The following is a 17747-nucleotide window of genomic DNA, read 5'->3' as shown; positions in this document are numbered from 1 at the left end:
CCCTACTTGCCTGCACTATAAAATCCATTAGTGGAGACATGTTTGTCTAGTAGAGGCTCAGGTATAGAGATCGTCCAGGCCTTTACCGGGTTATGTGCTGGCATTAAACACGAGATCTCTAAACCTGTCACGAACCCAAGTAAAAACTCTAGATGGTTCGACTGCACCTGTTCCCGGGCTAAAACAGAGCACTTTGTGAAGCATTAGCTGGTGAACCTAGGGACATGACTTTAGTTAGATTATTGTGAAAGCGCTATAAGAAAGTAACTAAATTACGCTCAGATGGAGGTACTGAAGTAACGGTGGGAATCCCTCGCCTGCGCTGCAGCTCTCAAAGATGTAACTGGGTTCTGGAGTGAGGTAAAAGCTATGAGGTCTATGGGATTAAACATCACTCCCCTAAACTGCAATATAGATAGTAAGTCATGGGAGGAGCATTTCTCAAGAATTAACACAGCTCCCACAACGACCACTGACAGTCATCCCCCAGTTACTAAGGTTGCCATATCAATAACTGAAGTTGAAGATGCCATACTTCAAAGGGCAGGAATAAAGCCCCAGGTTCTGATGGTTTGTCAATTGATCTCATCAAATCTGAACCCGACTTCTGGTCCCCTCTTTTATGTAATGTTTTTAATAATCTGACCAACACCAAAAACTTGATCAACCAGTATAATTGTGCCCATATTTAAGAAGGGCGACAGATCCAACCCTAGTTGCTATCACCCAATATCTCTGATAGATAACACTTTGAAGATCTTGGGCAGGGTTGTTTTTAATAAGATTAGGAATTGGGCAGAGGATAATCAAATTTTAAATTGTTGTCAGCTGGGTTTTAGGAGTAACTTCGGAACTGTGGAACAGTGTCTACATTTAAATCTTATATTGGGCAAATATACCATCGCTAAAAAAGTTCTATTATATTTGGGTTTTATGGATTTAACCTTACCTTTGATTTTGTTAACCGATCACGTTTATGGGAGATTCTTTTAAATTATGGGTTGGATGATGCACTTGGCATAGTTGCACAGAGACCTGAAAGCACGGGTGAGAATAAACAATGAAGGAGAGGTCTCCAGGGATATTTTAATTGGTAGAGGGGTTAGACAAGGTTGTGTCTTAGCCCCTCTACTTTGTATCCTTTATATAAATGAACTGAACAATTCCCTGTCCAAACTGACATGTGACGTACCCAAAATTAATGGTAAACTTTTCCCTGTACTTTTATATGCGGACATTTCGGTCCTTATGGGCTGCACACCAAAAGCACTTTGCACTTTAATTACGGGTTTTGTATCTGTTATGGCAGATTTGGACATTTGCATTAATTTAAAAAAATCATATTTAATGTCCTGTGGACCAAAAAAGCATCGCATTAAGCACATAATGTCGGGAAATGATTCTCTAAAAAGCACCAGCACTTTCCCTTATTTGGGTCTAGTTTTCTCAGGCTCAGGATCATGGCAACCACATGTAGCCCATGGTAGAAATAAACTTGGCATGGCGGTTAACTCTATTATCAGCCTGCGACAGCCTAAGAAGGTAGAGGTGGTGATATCCCTCTTAAAGATTTATAAAACCCAATGTGTACCAACGGCGACTTATGGTGCCGAAGTGTGGGGGTATGTAAATTGTAATGGGATACAAATTGAGGAAAAAAGATTTTGTAGAAGGGTACTAGGGGCACAAATCTTATCGCCTACTTATAAAGAATTAAATTTACATTACGTGAAAGATTTTATTAAATCCTGACCAGCATTATTATGGCTAAAGATATGGCGAAACCCAGCTGCAATTTTAACTCAAGAGATAATTGCAGTTTGTCTTAAATGTGATAGGGGAGCTGTATACCTTGGCTTGGTGCAGTACAAAATAGCCTAGCCAGCGTGAAGCTGGAGCATGCCTTTCATCACCCTTTATCTGCAGACGGCATAAATCTAAAAACAGTGAGAGGAGCATTGTATGACTTATACCGCAAGGAAAGAGTAAACATTGAGCTCTGCAAACCATCAATTATCAGATATTTCCCTATCTTGGTGTCATCAAGCATTAAATTTCATATTCCACAGGTCTATCTCAGGAAAAATATCGGGAGATGGAATAGGAGTTTGCTTTTCCGTCTCAGGGATAACAGCATAAAATGTTCACTTTGTTTCCCGATTGGTTTTAATAATAATCTGGAGGAGTTGTGCTGTCCATGCGGCATCGGTTGCAAACAAACACTGTTACATTTTTAGTTTTTTTGCAAATTTTATGTGAGATACACCAAACAATATTTAATCCCTCATTTTAAGGCATATGCAATTATTGATTATACTTTGGCATATCCGGAAATACTGCAGCTAGGATGTGATGATATGATTTTTCGAGTAAGTTCATTTTTGCAAGCTGTGGTACGTTCACGAGCCTCTATGAACACACCTTAAAATATGTTACATATATCTGCAATTGCTCTCTTAACAAGTTTTATAGTATACTGTTGCTTTCTGCACATGTAATACCTGTTTAAGAGGATTTAACAAATATGCAACTGCCTACTTTGTACTTAGTCCGAAGTTTACATCTGCCTATATTGCACTGAATTCAACGCTTACAACTTGCGATTTTGCACAATGATGCTGCTAGTTTTCATGTCCACTACATGTTTATATTGTATTCTATTTGCACTTCATTGCCATCCTTTGCACATTGGTTTTATGCTACCTATTGTTTGTCAGACATGACTTACCCAACCCTATTTTTATTACTTTTTAAAGTACTTTTTTACTTGATGATTGTATATTTTATGTCCTATTGGCGGTGATGATTGTACTTTTATGGATATTTTATATCCGAATAAAGACCATTTGACTTGACTTGAAATGTGCAGCGCATACGCCTGGGACGCACACACATGCAGTGTGCAATCTTTATGTAATCTCAGTCCTATTCTCAGAGGCTGCTGGTTTCATTTGTGGGAGCACCAGCCAGCACTACATTAAACAATGTTTACTACGTTTTACGACCCCCTTATTTATGATAAATATCAAAATAATGTCCTAGTGCTAGTCTTTTCGAAATGAGGGGGTGGGTGGCTCCCACATTTTTATTTTGATCCTATCACAATAATTCCGCCAACACTCTTGTGCTAATACTTGCCTAATATGATGTACATGAAACTTCTGAATAACCCACTAGCAATAATTTCTGGCACACTATATGCTTGGAAAAACCATAAAACATTAACTTTTTGAGGAAATATTAAAGATACAATGTTTATTTCTCATTACAAACCTGACAAAGGGAGAATTGAATGAAATACAAATGTGCTAGCTTTCTCAGTAGCCATTAGAATTTTTAGATGTGTACAACTAGTTCTACATATTCCTCATGTTAACTATAATCCGAACAGAAAATGGACTGTGGTCCAAATATAGTAAATGCCCCTCTATTGAAAGAACGTCCTTCGTTTCTTCTCAATGAAAGCCTTTCCTCCAGGATACACATTGCATTGGACATCCCCCAAAGCAGGCAGCTCTTGTAGCTGCCCTCAGCTTACATCAGTGAAGAAATATTGCACTGTTAATCCGTCTGGGACACTGACAGAGTCTGTCCTCGCGGGTCATCAAACTTATCGTTTGTCGTAAGCTGCATGAGCATATAGATGCCGTAGGCTAAGATCCACAACAAGATCAGCGAGGAGACCAGCGCCATCCAGATGGCGGCAGAGAAGAAGCCGGTGCAGTCCGCGGCGTAGGAAAAAAGGCTGTTCTGGACATGGAAGCCCTGGATCTGTACAGAAGAGAAGACCATAGTGAGTAGTGAGCTAATGCAGAATGGACCAGCAAATGAACAATAAAATTGCAAACTAGGTACTAAGGCACATATTTACTCATATTTAATGCAATGAAGAACACCAGGCAAAGTTACTGCACTGCGTTGCACAAAATGAAGAATGGCACATGTCTGCTGTCTCCTAGTGCTGATTGACTGTGTGCTGCCTAGCGCCAACGCAGGAACCCTTGCACCATAGGGAGCCTGCGTTACAGACAGAATTATTTTTCAGCAAGGGATAGATATTCCTACTCATTACAACTGCTTCAGGGACAATCTCTGACAATTGTGCTTTTTTGCAAAATTCCAGGGTACTCACCTTAGTAAATCTGCCATTGCTTCAAATTCCATGAATGGATGCATGGGAATGCCCATGCGTTCCGCATCCCTGATGTCTATTCTATGCTATCCCTGAAGCAAGGTAACGCAAGGCAGAGCTATGCTTTGCCTTGAGTTCATTTGTATTAACTAAACCACGCAAAGCCATGCTTTGTATATGTCAAAAAGGATTTTGCATCAGGGCTGCGCCATAAAAGTGGCGCAACCTCGATGCAAACCTTTGGGAATAAGGGACTCTGGCACTAGAGTGCACAGTGATGTAGTATTACTCCAAATACTACATTCTTTAATGGGAGTGATGAAATGCAATGAGAGTCTCAAAAACTGCCTACTAAAAGTATGATTGAAAATGGTGCATAGACAAATCCCAATATCATAACATCCTGGTAGGTGAAATGTGGAGGATGGGTACAAGGTTTTTACTATACCAAGTTGTGCTTAGTTTCTAAATACTGGCTTTCATAAAATGGAGTTCCCCACTTTAGTTTAACCTCTGCCCAAGTGGACATTTTCTGTTGCGAGTGTTTGCATGAGATGAAAACCAAGGTGCCTTTATCTTCGGTGAAATTGTCAGGGGCGTAGCTTGAGTGGGGTGTTTGGGGTATTACACCCCCGCTAATAAATGTATTTGCTGAAAAACAGTTGGGTACGGGTGATTTCAGTTGAGTATTGTGAGATGTCAATCGGATTTCACCAAGGATTTTTACATACGCAGAGACAAAAACGCACACACACTCTTCCCTCTTTGTTTTGAAAGTCCTCAGAATATTGGTTATTTGACAAAATATTGTGTTTTCTCTCTATGGGGTCGATTCCGATTCGGGAAAAACCGCTCCGAATAGCTGTTCGGAGCGTTTTTCCCGTAAGAATCGTACCCTGCAACGTCCCCCGTACGTACGACGAAGTACGATTCGTACCAGGAGCCGTACTCCGTACGAGTCGTACAAGACACCGTACGACTCTAATCTCCATACGATTCTCCCTCGGAACCCGCTGTACGCGACATCTGTTCGGTTCGCGGCTGGTTTTTACGACCCAGCAAGTTCGATACGTGTCGGGTACGCACCGTACGACCCTTTTTCTACGGGAGCTGAAAACAGCCGTAAAAGCAGAGTTCGTGCCGAAACAGGTACGGAACGCCCCCCCCCCGTACGGTGCGTACCCCCCATGATCGCAGGGGTACGCACCGTACCCCTGCGATCATGTGGTGTACGAGCCGTACCCCCATTGTATGATCGTGTACGAGCCGTACCCCATGTACGATCGGTGAACGAACCGTACCCCATGTACGATCGGTGTACGAGCTGTACCCCATGTACGATGGGGTACGGCTCGTACACCGATCGTACATGGGGTACAGCTCGTACACCGATCGTACACCAATCGTACAATGGGGGTGCAGCTCGTACACCCCATGATCGCAGGGGTACGGTGTGTACCCCTGCGATCATGGGGTGTACGGACCGTACGGTGTGTATGTGTTTGTGTGCTTTTCCGTACGACTCGCCCTTACCTGACGTGGACCGTACGAATTACGTCCTCATACCCCGGTCCGGATCGTACTCGTCAGGTCGTACGGCATGTGTATGAGTCGTATGGTATGTGTACGAGTCATACGGTTCACGGTTTCAGCCTTGCAAAACGTACGGATCGCGACGATTCGGACGGATTCACGGAATACGGATCGTACTTCGCGACTCGGACGGACGGGTATGATTCGTACGAAGAGGGCTCCGGATACAAATCGTACGAACGGTTTTTTTCCCGAATCGTAATCGACCCCTTAGTGTCCCTAAGTATCAGCATTCCTCTCCCTTTCCACTGCCCCTTCGGCCCCATTCATGCACCCTGCATGTCCTATATTGAATTTAAACATGATATACCTGCCTGATTGTATGAAAATCTGAGGCTCCCTCCCCACCCAATCTTATTGACTAAGCTACGCCCCTGGAAATTCTTTTGAGAACTCACAAGAATTTTGTCTGCAATGGTTTACATTTATCAGCTACACTCACGAGGGGATGGTACGTCATATTATACTTGGGTAAGTAAAAAAAATTGAAAATGGAGTATGCGACATTAAAATAATGTGAACGTCCTGCCTTATATACAAAAGAGCAAATCACATTGAACGTTTTGACTTTTATTCAGTCTTTCGTTTTTGCAAGATGTTGTAAAGCCCACAAGAAAAAATCGACGTCCATTCTTAATTAATTGCCAGTTATCATTACTGCTTTCATTCTCATCCCACTACCCACATATGTGAAGAGGTGTTCACATCAATGCAACAGGCACTATGGTACAACTTTCTTTCCTTTCTAAGATGTTCCTCCCACACACTCCACCCTATTCTAATAGGGCGAACTGTTAAAAGGAAGCTATCTGCCCCAATTCTCTTCTTGCAGCATCACCACTCTCGTTCCAGATAGACACTGAAACAGGTGAGTTAGAGAAGGATGCAAGATTCAGGCTAATAAAGACTTTCTGAAATTAACATGCTAACTAAAGATACTGAACACACTTAGATCAAAAACAGTGAACAAAGGGGGCAGATCTGCTGCTCCTAAAATGATACTCTACTAAGGATTATATCTCACTCATGTGTTCAAAAGAAACTTGCTTTAGAGTGCTTTCAAGAATTTAGCCAAAGAATCCCACAATTCTTGTGTATGCAACATATGCAGTATGTTTCTGGGGCAACATCATGAGCTTCAAGAATGTTAATGTAATGGATTTATAAAGCACACTGTTACCTTTGGGTGTCCTGGGGTTAGCTTAGTACGACTGGCCCAGAAAATGGATGCCTTAGCAGAGATCTGAGTTGCTGAAAAGCCACGTTTTCAACAGCCGTATAAATATTTGGAGAAGTGGCTGAGCAAATCGATAAAGGGGCTCATTCCACATCGCTACAGTTCCTAAATAGAAACTTCTTCCACCCCAGTTTATTCTCTTACATCTGTGTACCACCAATTTTTTGGAATTTGACGATCTAATCTAAGGCGTGCATCATCTGAATTTCTGAGCAAGGTATGAAGGTCCCTGATTATGCATTGCTTTATACGCATAACACAGGCCCTTAAATTGTATCTACTCTTTTACTGGCAACCAATGCAGCTGCTTGATGACTTTCCTCACCAAAACATGTTTAGAGGTACCTGTGAGAACTCTTGCTGCTGTGTTTTGCAATACCTGTTGTTAGAGGCCGCAAGCGAAGCGAGCGAAAAGCCCTTTTACTAGGGTTTCAAAAATGGACCTTGAAATTCCACATAGCTCGAGCATGTGCCTTTCAAGGTCCATTTTGATTGGGCTTTGCATGCATGCTGTTTTATAACAGAACACGCAATAGGCCATAGGCGGCCGCATAGCTTCACCTATGGCCTATTGGTGTCTGTTACGCGCACCAAAGCCCATATGTTTTCAATTATCGCGCCCGGCGTGATAATTAAAGACATATGCCTGGCGTGCTCGCACCACTCGCTGCCGTGTAATAGGATCACTTTCGCGATCGCTTGTTTAATATTATCGTCGGGTGCACGAGGTGCTAAATATCAGATATCGCTAATTTCAGAGAAAGTTATAAGCCCTTGAGGTTACTTACTACCTGTTAAAATAAAGTACGTTTTTCCCATCACACGGGCATCCAGCGCCAATCAAACTCCATTGCTCCCGAAGAAAAATGTGTTCGACCGCACTGGCCAGAAACAGGCTATTTACATTGGTGGCAGAGAGCAACTGAGAAATGCGCACAGAAACAGCAGGCAGAATGAGGGTCTTATAATCAGGAATGTGACTCAACAATGCCTTCTTGAAAGCGCCGTGTAACAACGTGCCCCACATACAGTAATGCGGTGGGTGCTCCCAGGAATTCGCAGCACGCAAGCCATTGGAGGCATATCTTCTGTCAAAAAAAGCACAGCACGAAGCCTCGTCCACGCTTCGCCCTGTCGGGGCTGCTTTGATGAAGGGTCTGGAGATCTGCAGCGCCGGAGCGAGGGGCGTCAGACAGCAGCTGCTGAGAGGAGCAAGCCTGTGCGCGAGACCGGCGCTGCCTGCGCTCGCCCGCCACTGGGCGAGAAGCCTTCCAGCAGCTGCTGCTGCCAGCCCGTGGAGGACAGGGCAGGAGCCCGACTGCAAACCACCTCGGAAAATAGAATGGCTTCGGGCAAGGTGCACCTGCCCGAGACCTGCAACGGGTCGAAAACCAAGTACCCTGACCCCGCAGAGGAATACGGCCAAGAAATACATACGAAAATGTCCAAAAAGATCACCCAGCTCCCCAAGGTAAGAAGAATGGGGCGGGGTCACCTCTGCGCATTTATAGATTGGACAGTAGAAGCGGCAGTGCAGGGTCGAGGCGAAGGTAAATGCTGCATGTGAGCTGTGCTGTGACTGCACCGTCCCCTCTGGTGGCACAGGTCGCACCCTCGGATACTGCACTGCACGAGCTGTACAGGACGCGCCTGTGAAGAAGAGCACCAATCTGCCTTTGCTGCTGCACCACACAGGCCCCTCACTCGTCACCCTGCCCACCAAATTCCCTCAGCACTGATGTCGACACAGGGGGGTAAATATAGGAACCTCTTCCTCCCCGGAAGCTCTTCCCATCGCCGCGCTGCATATTGCAACCCGTCGCTTCTTTCCAGTGTTCCATCAGGGCCCTGCATTACTACACCCCGTATATCATCAGGACAACTAGTACTAGTTCGTTTCATTTGTAGTGCCTTTGCTGATGAACAAGGAGCATGCATAGAGACTGGCTGAGACGAGTTAACTTTTCAGCGCTATGCATGCAATGCAGGCTGCAGCAACTGGTCTACAAAGCAAGTAAAGCAAAGATCCTTTCCCCATGTGCAGGACAAGGAACATGGCATTACATTCCCGTTCCTTTCATTGGCTGAATAAACATAGCAAGCCCCGCCCCTTGTGTAGAATGCGAGTTGGCTTGTTTGCCTTGAAATAGGCAGAGCTCTATTTGTACTTGAGTTCGGCACTTCACCAAGCTTGTTCTTGTTGAAAGTGCTCCATGGGCATTCTAAAACAGCAACAGTGAGTTTCTGAACCCTGGGGTGGATTCACAAGACTTTTCGGAAAGTCATGGTCTTGCTAGATTTTGTCCTGCGAGCTCTGCTCCCAACAAAAAATTTTGAATCTACAAAAACAGGAAATTTGACCATGTTTCCCCTGCCCTGCTCACCCTCCATTGGCTTCCCACTTTCCCAATTCAAAACAGCCTGCATTAGCCTCAGGGCGCTTCACTCCTGTTCACCCCAACATCTAAACAAGAAAGTGAAAATCTCTGGGGCAATAGGGCAATTCTATCACTTTCAGACTGCTAGATGTATTTGCATAATTGTCCTACCCGTTTGCATACTGTCATTTATTCGTGCCCAATTCCTGCTCCTGGACCACCCCACCTTCAGCCGAGAACGGTACATGAGACAGTCTTCCTCTGCTAGTGCCACAAGAATTTGGAGTGCTCTCTCCGCCTAATCACCTGCTTAGTCACCTTTAAAAAGGACTCCGATTTGACACACCTTGCTCAACCATACTTAAGTACTCTCTCGACCAGGATCTGAAACACCTCCTTATGTGACTCCTACTATCTACATCGTGCTTCATCTATGTACGCCCTTTGACCAACTGCTTCAATTGTCTCGTGGCAACTCCTGCTCGCAGCTACCGATGTAAACGCCCTATTTTAATTGCTGTAACTGGAACTCAATGTAACCCATGTATCCTGCTACTCTTGTAAAGTGCTCTGATGCCTTTGGGCCATTTCGGCGCTATATAAAATTATCAAAATAAAAAATAGATGGCATGTCTTTAGAGTAACCTTTCTTTTGTGCCCAGTCTACGTGAATCTGTATCTTTGGGGTGCTATGTTAAACTAGTTTGACTTATAGTTACCAAAATCCTCGGGTGCAGAAGTAACATTAGGAACCATTTTACTCCCATCGTCACGTCATTATAACATTGCCACATTGCCTTTGCTTTAAACCATCACACATAACGACACACACAACACACACACAACCACATATACAACCACACACACACACAACCACACATGCACATGCGCACACACACACAACCACACACACACAACCACAACTACATACAACCACACACAAAACCACACACACACAACCACACACACAACCACACCGTCAGTGCACACTTTCACCAGGCACAGACACCATCAGTCGTCAGTGCGCGCTTTTGCCGGGCACAAACACCACCAGCCGTCAGTGCAAGCTTTCACTGGGCACAAACACCACTAGCCGTTTGTGCACGCTAACACCAGGCACACACCACCAGACGTCAGTGCACCCTTTCACAAGGCACACACACACCACCAGCCGTAAGTGTATGCTTTCACCAGGCACACACACACCACCAGCCGTCAGTGCAAGCTTTCACCAGGCACACACACATCACTAGAAATCAGTGCACGCTTTCACCAGGCACACACCAACAGCCGTCAGTGCACGCTTTCACCAGGCACAGACACCACCAGTTGTCAATGCACACTTCCACTAGGCACACACACCACCATCCGGCAGTGCACACTTCCACCAGGCACACACACCTCCAGCCATCAATGCACAATTTCTACAGGCACGCACACCACCAGCCTTCAGTGCACACATCAATTGTTAACGCATCCACAATCAAATATTGTAGCAATCGCAGTATGGCGCACTTTACTTTTGCCACACTCGTCAAACTAATAAACAATCGACAAACAAAGAGTTTTCTAAATGATTTGGGTAATAAATCATTGTGAAGTATTAGAAAACATACATAAAGATAGAGCTTGTGAAATATTTTAATCATGTGAATGGCATTTTAAGGACTTTAGGGCTTAATATGTTTCAGTGATAGGGAAACTGTATGGGTGGGGACCGTGCTGGATGATATCGTTGTCGTGAGGAGTATGGAGGGGTTCTGGGAGATGTAGTGCCAGGAAGGAGTTAAAGTGAGATAGGACACGCAGCGTCTGTAGTTTGGTGCAGAGCTTAATGCTAATGAGCGGGCCAAGTGACAATACAGCTGAAAGGGAGAAAGGTGATTTAGGTGAGCGTTGACCAGGACTGAGCAAAGCCATTGCGTCAAGTAAAGAGTGGGAATGTAAAGCAGTTCCGCCAAGGGATAAACGGGCAGCAAGGATGGTGTTGCAGTCTCTCTGTTTTTAACAAACATTGCCACGGTGAGCACGAAATACTAGATGCCTTTGAATGAGTTGAATTAAGGATTGTAGGGGAGGGGGCATTATTTCAAGAAAGAATGAGCATGCAGCAATGTCGAATAAAGTCTAGATTGGGAGGGCAAACAGTTGAATATCGGGAACGTTTAAAGCACTTTTTATGTATTCAAGTTACGGTAGCAATTGAATGCGCTCAGAGAGAGCGATAGAAAATAATGTAGATGCTGTTTTTCTGCCATGCACAAAAATGTTGCTGCTTAAAAACGATTGTTTTTGTAAAACATGTTTGCCATTTAACTAATAGGTAAAACTTCTCTTTTATGTACTTTAGACACCCCCGAAGAAGGGAATTTCTCCCGAAATGCATTGGGTGACTGAATAAACATGTGGCATAAGGAAACAACAATTCCCCTGTGTTTTATACGAAGTCAAAGAACCAAGGACAATGGATAGAATGAATTGAAAAGCAAGCAGGGCAAAGAAATGAAAAGATAAATTTTGGTGGAAATTAAGGAACATATAATACGTGGATTACAAATTTAATTCATTAAATTCATTATAATAGGTTTTGCAGCTGTGGAGACCGTAAATGAGTCTCCTCTATGTTTTTGCACTTTACTTTTAAACATATTCATCTCAAGCGAAGCATGCCACCATTGCTACAAAAATAAATACAATTTTTTTGGGCCTACAATTTATAGACTTTTGTTGCAATTGGTGTTGCAATATTTAGCAATGCCAATAGCTTAAACTTAATTAATGCGAGACCTATTACATTGCAAATGCTTGTTTTTTAAGTGATGTAATCCATTACAGTAATCTAATCTGGCCAACACCAAGGCCGATATGACCATCTTTTGGGTGTTTGCAGGAATAAATGCTAGAATCTTTTTGATTTTCCTTAGACTAAAAAACATAGAGGATGTCAGAGCATTGATTTGATTAGCAAAGAAAGCTTACTATCAATGATTACACCCAAGTTTTTTGCTGTTTCAACCGGCTTCAGCAAGTCACCAAAGTCCGCTGGCCACCATCTCGGCGACCATTATGAGGGGTCATTGCAAAAAAAGCACCACCTCCGTCTTATTGGAGTTCAGCTTTAAAAAATTACAGCTCATCCACAAGCTTACAGCAGTAATGCATCATGAAATTGCTTACCAGTGGAGTGTGGTTGCTTAGTAACAGCCACAACAATCTGAGTGTCATCTGCGTAAGAAGTTAGAGCAAAGCCAAAAGATTTCACAACTGGAGTAGGGCAACAACATAGATATTAAAAAGAGTTGGGCTAATAGAGGAACTCTGCGGTACTCCACAAGGGAGACGAAAGGGATCAGACCTAAATGGATGCAAGGCCACAAGTTGCATCTTCTCTTTCAAGAAAGATTTAAGAAATCTGAGTGCCGTTCCTGGCACTCCAATTGCCGCTAGCCTTTCCACCAGAGTGGTATGGTGGACGTTATCGAAGGCTGCCGACAAATATAATAGGATGAGGGCAGCCCTCCCTCTGTTATCCACTGCTCCCCTAATTCTACTGATTTACTCAAGGCTGACTCTGTGCTGTAGACCGGTCTAAAGCTATGTTGTGTGTCATCTAGCCACCTATGCTCAGTGATACAATCAGTAAGCTGCATATTCATTGCACTTTCAAGAAGTTTGGCGGGAAGAGGAAGCCGCAAAATGGGACAGAAATTATTAGTGTCGTCTGGATCTAAATTTGGTTTCTTTAGAATCAACAAAAGCGATGCAATTTTCCACATCTTTGGGAAAGCATGCTGTCTTGAAAACGAAACGGACAAGTTGTGAGCTTTGATCTCTTGCAACAGTTTTACAACTACCACTGGGCATGGTTCGGTCGGCGAACCTGATTTGGTCTTAGCAACAAGGCCTTCAACTTGCACGTTATGAAGGTCAGCAAACTTATTAAAACTCAGGTCTCCTAGAGGAATGTCTGACAAAATATCGAATACACAAATATCAAGATACAAAAATATCGATGGCAAAAATATCGGAATCCTATCCCTAACAAGGTAAGTACAAAAATATCGAAAAGAAAATATAGAATGACAAAAATATCGTTTTTTGTAAAATATCGTTTTATTTTTATAAAATAAAAAGCTAATATTAACAAAATAATACTTATAAATGTCATAAACATATTTAAAAATATACTATAATATTGTAAATTAATACATAATGTAATTCAAATTAATATTAATAAATATATAATACATAAAACATTTTCATTAATAATAACTCTAAATTCATTATTTTCATAACTTAGAAACAAATAAAAATATAATAAATTACTAATACATTTATATACATAAAATAATCATATAAATAACAATTAATAACAGCATAAAACTAATAAAATAGCTAAAAACATTTTAGATAGAGTATGAGTAAAAATTACTATTTCCACTCCAGAGAGTGCAACAATAGGGAAAGTTTTGGATAGCGTAGGGGTAAAAATTACTATTCCCACTCCAGAGAGTGCAACAGTAGGGAAAGTGTTGGATAGCGTAGGGGTAACAATTACTATTCCCACTCCAGAGAATGCAACAGTAGGGAAAGTGTTGGATAGCGTAGGGTTAAAAATTACTATTCCAACTCCAGAGAGTGCAACAGTAGGGAAAGTGTTGGATAGCGTAGGGTTAAAAATTAGTATTCCAACTCCAGAGAGTGCAACAGTAGGGAAAGTGTTGGATAGCGTAGGGGTAACAATTACTATTCCAACTCCAGAGAGTGCAACAGTAGGGAAAGTGTTGGATAGCGTAGGGGTAACAATTACTATTCCAACTCCAGAGAGTGCAACAGTAGGGAAAGTGTTGGATAGTGTAGGGGTAACAATTAATATTCCAACTCCAGAGAGTGCAACAGTAGGGAAAGTGTTGGATAGCGTAGGGGTAACAATTACTATTCCCACTCCAGAGAGTGCAGTAGTAAGGAAAGTGTTGGATAGCGTAGGGGTAACAATTACTATTCCCACTCCAGAGAGTGCAACAGTAGGGAAAGTGTTGGATAGCGTAGGGGTAACAATTACTATTCCCACTCCAGAGAGTGCAACAGTAGGGAAAGTGTTGGATAGCGTAGGGGTAACAATTACTATTCCCACTCCAGAGAATGCAACAGTAGGTAAAGTGTTGGATAGTGTAGGGTTAAAAATTAGTATTCCAACTCCAGAGAGTGCAACAGTAGGGAAAGTGTTGGATAGCGGAGGGGTAACAATTACTATTCCAACTCCAGAGAGTGCAACAGTAGGGAAAGTGTTGGATAGCGTAGGGGTAACAATTACTATTCCAACTCCAGAGAGTGCAACAGTAGGGAAAGTGTTGGATAGCGTAGGGGTAACAATTAATATTCCAACTCCAGAGAGTGCAACAGTAGGGAAAGTGTTGGATAGCGTAGGGGTAACAATTACTATTCCCACTCCAGAGAGTGCAACAGTAAGGAAAGTTTTGGATAGCGTAGGGGTAACAATTACTATTCCAACTCCAGAGAGTGCAACAGTAGGGAAAGTGTTGGATAGCGTAGAGGTAAACATTACTATTCCAACTCCAGAGAGTGCAACAGTAGGGAAAGTGTTGAATAGCGTAGGGTAACAATTACTATTCCAACTCCAGAGAGTGCAACAGTAGGGAAAGTGTTGGATAGCGTAGGGGTAACAATTACTATTCCAACTCCTGAGCGTGCAACAGTAGGGAAAGTGTTGGATAGCGTAGGGGTAACAATTACTATTCCAACTCCAGAGAGTGCAACAGTAGGGAAAGTGTTGGATAGCGTAGGGGTAACAATTACTATTCCCACTCCAGAGAGTGCAACAGTAGAGAAAGTGTTGGATAGCGTAGGGGTAACTATTACTATTCCAACTCCAAAGAGTGCAACAGTAGGGAAAGTGTTGGATAGCGTAGGGGTTAAAATTACATACTTATAAAAAATGCTTTTTTTAATAATACAAATATGAACTATTAAATAAATATAAACCATTTACAATACATATACATAATTATTAAAAACATGATTAGCTAAATATACGTAACCAAAATATTATTTAAAAAATACCATTTTATAATATTTAATTACCAATTAATAAATAATTAACAATTATAAAATTAATTTAACTATGAATTTTAAATCATTATTACTTAATTACATTTAAATTAGTTCCCACCATATTCCCCTATAAACACACAACCCGCAACAGAACACATTTATCAATTCATGAATTATTTCAAATTAATTACCAATTAATTAAAATAATTACAAATTATTTCAAAATAATGTATGCTTCCTAATAATTAATAATTAATTCAACATAATGAAATTACTTCCCACCCTATTTCCCTATAAACCCATAACCCGCTACAGAACATATTTATCAATTAATCAATTAATTCAAAATAATTACCAAATTAATTAAATATAATTACCAATTAATTAAAATTAATGTATGATTCCTACTAATTAATAATTAATTCAACATTATTAAATTACTTCCCACCCTATTCCCCTATAAACCCATAACCCGCTACAGAACATATTTATCAATTAATCAATTAATTAAAAATCAATACCAAATTAATTAAATGTAATTACCAATTATTTAAAATTAATGTATGATTCCTACTAATTAATAATTAATTCAACATAATTAAATTACTTCCCACCCTATTCCCCTATAAACCCATAACCCGCTACAGAACATATTTATCAATTAATCAATTAATTAAAAATAATTACCAAATTAATTAAATGTAATTACCAATTAATTAAAATTAATGTATGATTCCTACTAATTAATAATTAATTCAACATTATTACATTACTTCCCACCCTATTCCCCTATAAACCCATAACCCGCTACAGAACACATTTATCAATTAATCAATTAATTAAAAATAATTACCAAATTAATTAAATGTAATTACCAATAATTTAAATTAATGTATGATTCCTACTAATTAATAATTAATTCAACATTATTAAATTACTTCCCACCCTATTCCCCTATAAACCCATAACCTGCTACAGAACATATTTCTCAATTAATCAATTAATTAAAATTAATTAAAAATAATTCTCAATTAATTATTAATACTTCCTACTAATTAATAATTAATTTAACATAATTAAATGACTTCCCACCCTATTCCCCTATAAACCCACAACCCGCTACAGTACTAAAATACAACATTTAATTAAATACATTTTAAAACATAATAAATACAATATAATATACACAAAATTTATAAAAAAATCGATATTAGTAACATCGAAATGATTTACTTCGATATTACTGACATCGATATTTAAAACTTCGATATTACTAATATCGATATTAAAAGTGTCGATATTACTTACCTTCTATATTATGTCCCTTCGATATTTAAACTTCAATATAATTGTATATCAAAATTTAAAACTCGATATTTTGTCTGTGTACCCTCCTAGAGATATATGTGAGGTTGGTCACTTGGGCAGGAAGGGCTCATCATCCTTAACCTGCCTGCCTCATTAAAGATACTTTCAACTTGTCACATAATGACTGAGCTGGCACAACCTCTGGAATATGTGGAGAGGTAAGAGACAGAACTGTATTGAAGAGTTCTTTAGAGGAGTTTTTGGCGCCTTCAATTTTTTGGGTTCGATCGCGCTAACGGGATTCGGACGTCCAACGGTCGTGAGCAGCACCAGCGAGGTAGCGCGCGCGACGACCGTTGGACGTTCGAAGCACGGAAGGGTTTAAGAGGAAAACACCTCTATGGATTGTTTTGGTGCAGGAAGGTGCCCATTCCTGCACAAAAACAATCCTGTCGACAGCAGAGGCACCCTAGCACAACAGTGCTATGGTGCCTGCATTGGAGCTAGGCTGCCAAAATGGCGCCGGGGAAAGGACAGTAATGCACCATACTGGATAAATACAGTGCATTCCTACCCTATGCCACCATTCCCATAAAAATGCCCCATAGAGAATGAGCATAATACTGAGCAAAAATACACTTCAAACGACCTAAGGAGATTGACAAACTCTTTGATGGTACTCAATTAGCCTTCTAATAGACAAGTTCATATGAAATATAGATTTTTTAAATAAAATGCCATATTTGTTTATTGTGGTATGAAAGGCGTTTTGCACAGCATTATACAGCACATTTGAATGTTTGAGCTTTGTATCCTTTCTTATTTTTTGCCTATGTTCATTCCTATCAAAGTAACCCACGTCACTTCATTGGTTTTGTTTGAAATTAGCCCTGTCCCTTGGTCTCGAGGGTTATATTGAAAACAGTGGCCCCAACCAAAATTTTTTATATATCAACAGACAAATCTGCACACAAATGAATTGGTTTAGTGAGCTTCCTAAGTCAAACGCTCAGTTGAATCAATCAAG

At 41.0% G+C, this 17747-nt stretch overlaps 1 protein-coding gene across 1 annotated transcript in view; it reads right to left on the bottom strand.

Moving 5' to 3' along the window:
- Window positions 1–2230: 2230 nt before the first annotated feature.
- LOC147750549 (V-type proton ATPase subunit S1-like) overlaps window positions 2231–17747 on the bottom strand; it is a 335890-nt gene continuing 320373 nt past the window's right edge. The window contains exon 10 of the mRNA XM_086966826.1: window positions 2231–3771. Coding sequence (XP_086822952.1) covers window positions 3562–3771 — 210 coding nt within the window. The 3' untranslated portion in view covers window positions 2231–3561. The remainder of the gene's footprint in view (window positions 3772–17747) is intronic.

Source organism: Lissotriton vulgaris, chromosome 1_1 (genome assembly GCF_964263255.1).
Source record: "Lissotriton vulgaris chromosome 1_1, aLisVul1.2, whole genome shotgun sequence".
Lineage (NCBI taxonomy): Eukaryota > Metazoa > Chordata > Amphibia > Caudata > Salamandridae > Lissotriton > Lissotriton vulgaris.
The sequence above is the reverse complement of the archived record's forward strand: the minus strand, read 5'-3'. Positions and strand labels throughout refer to the sequence as shown.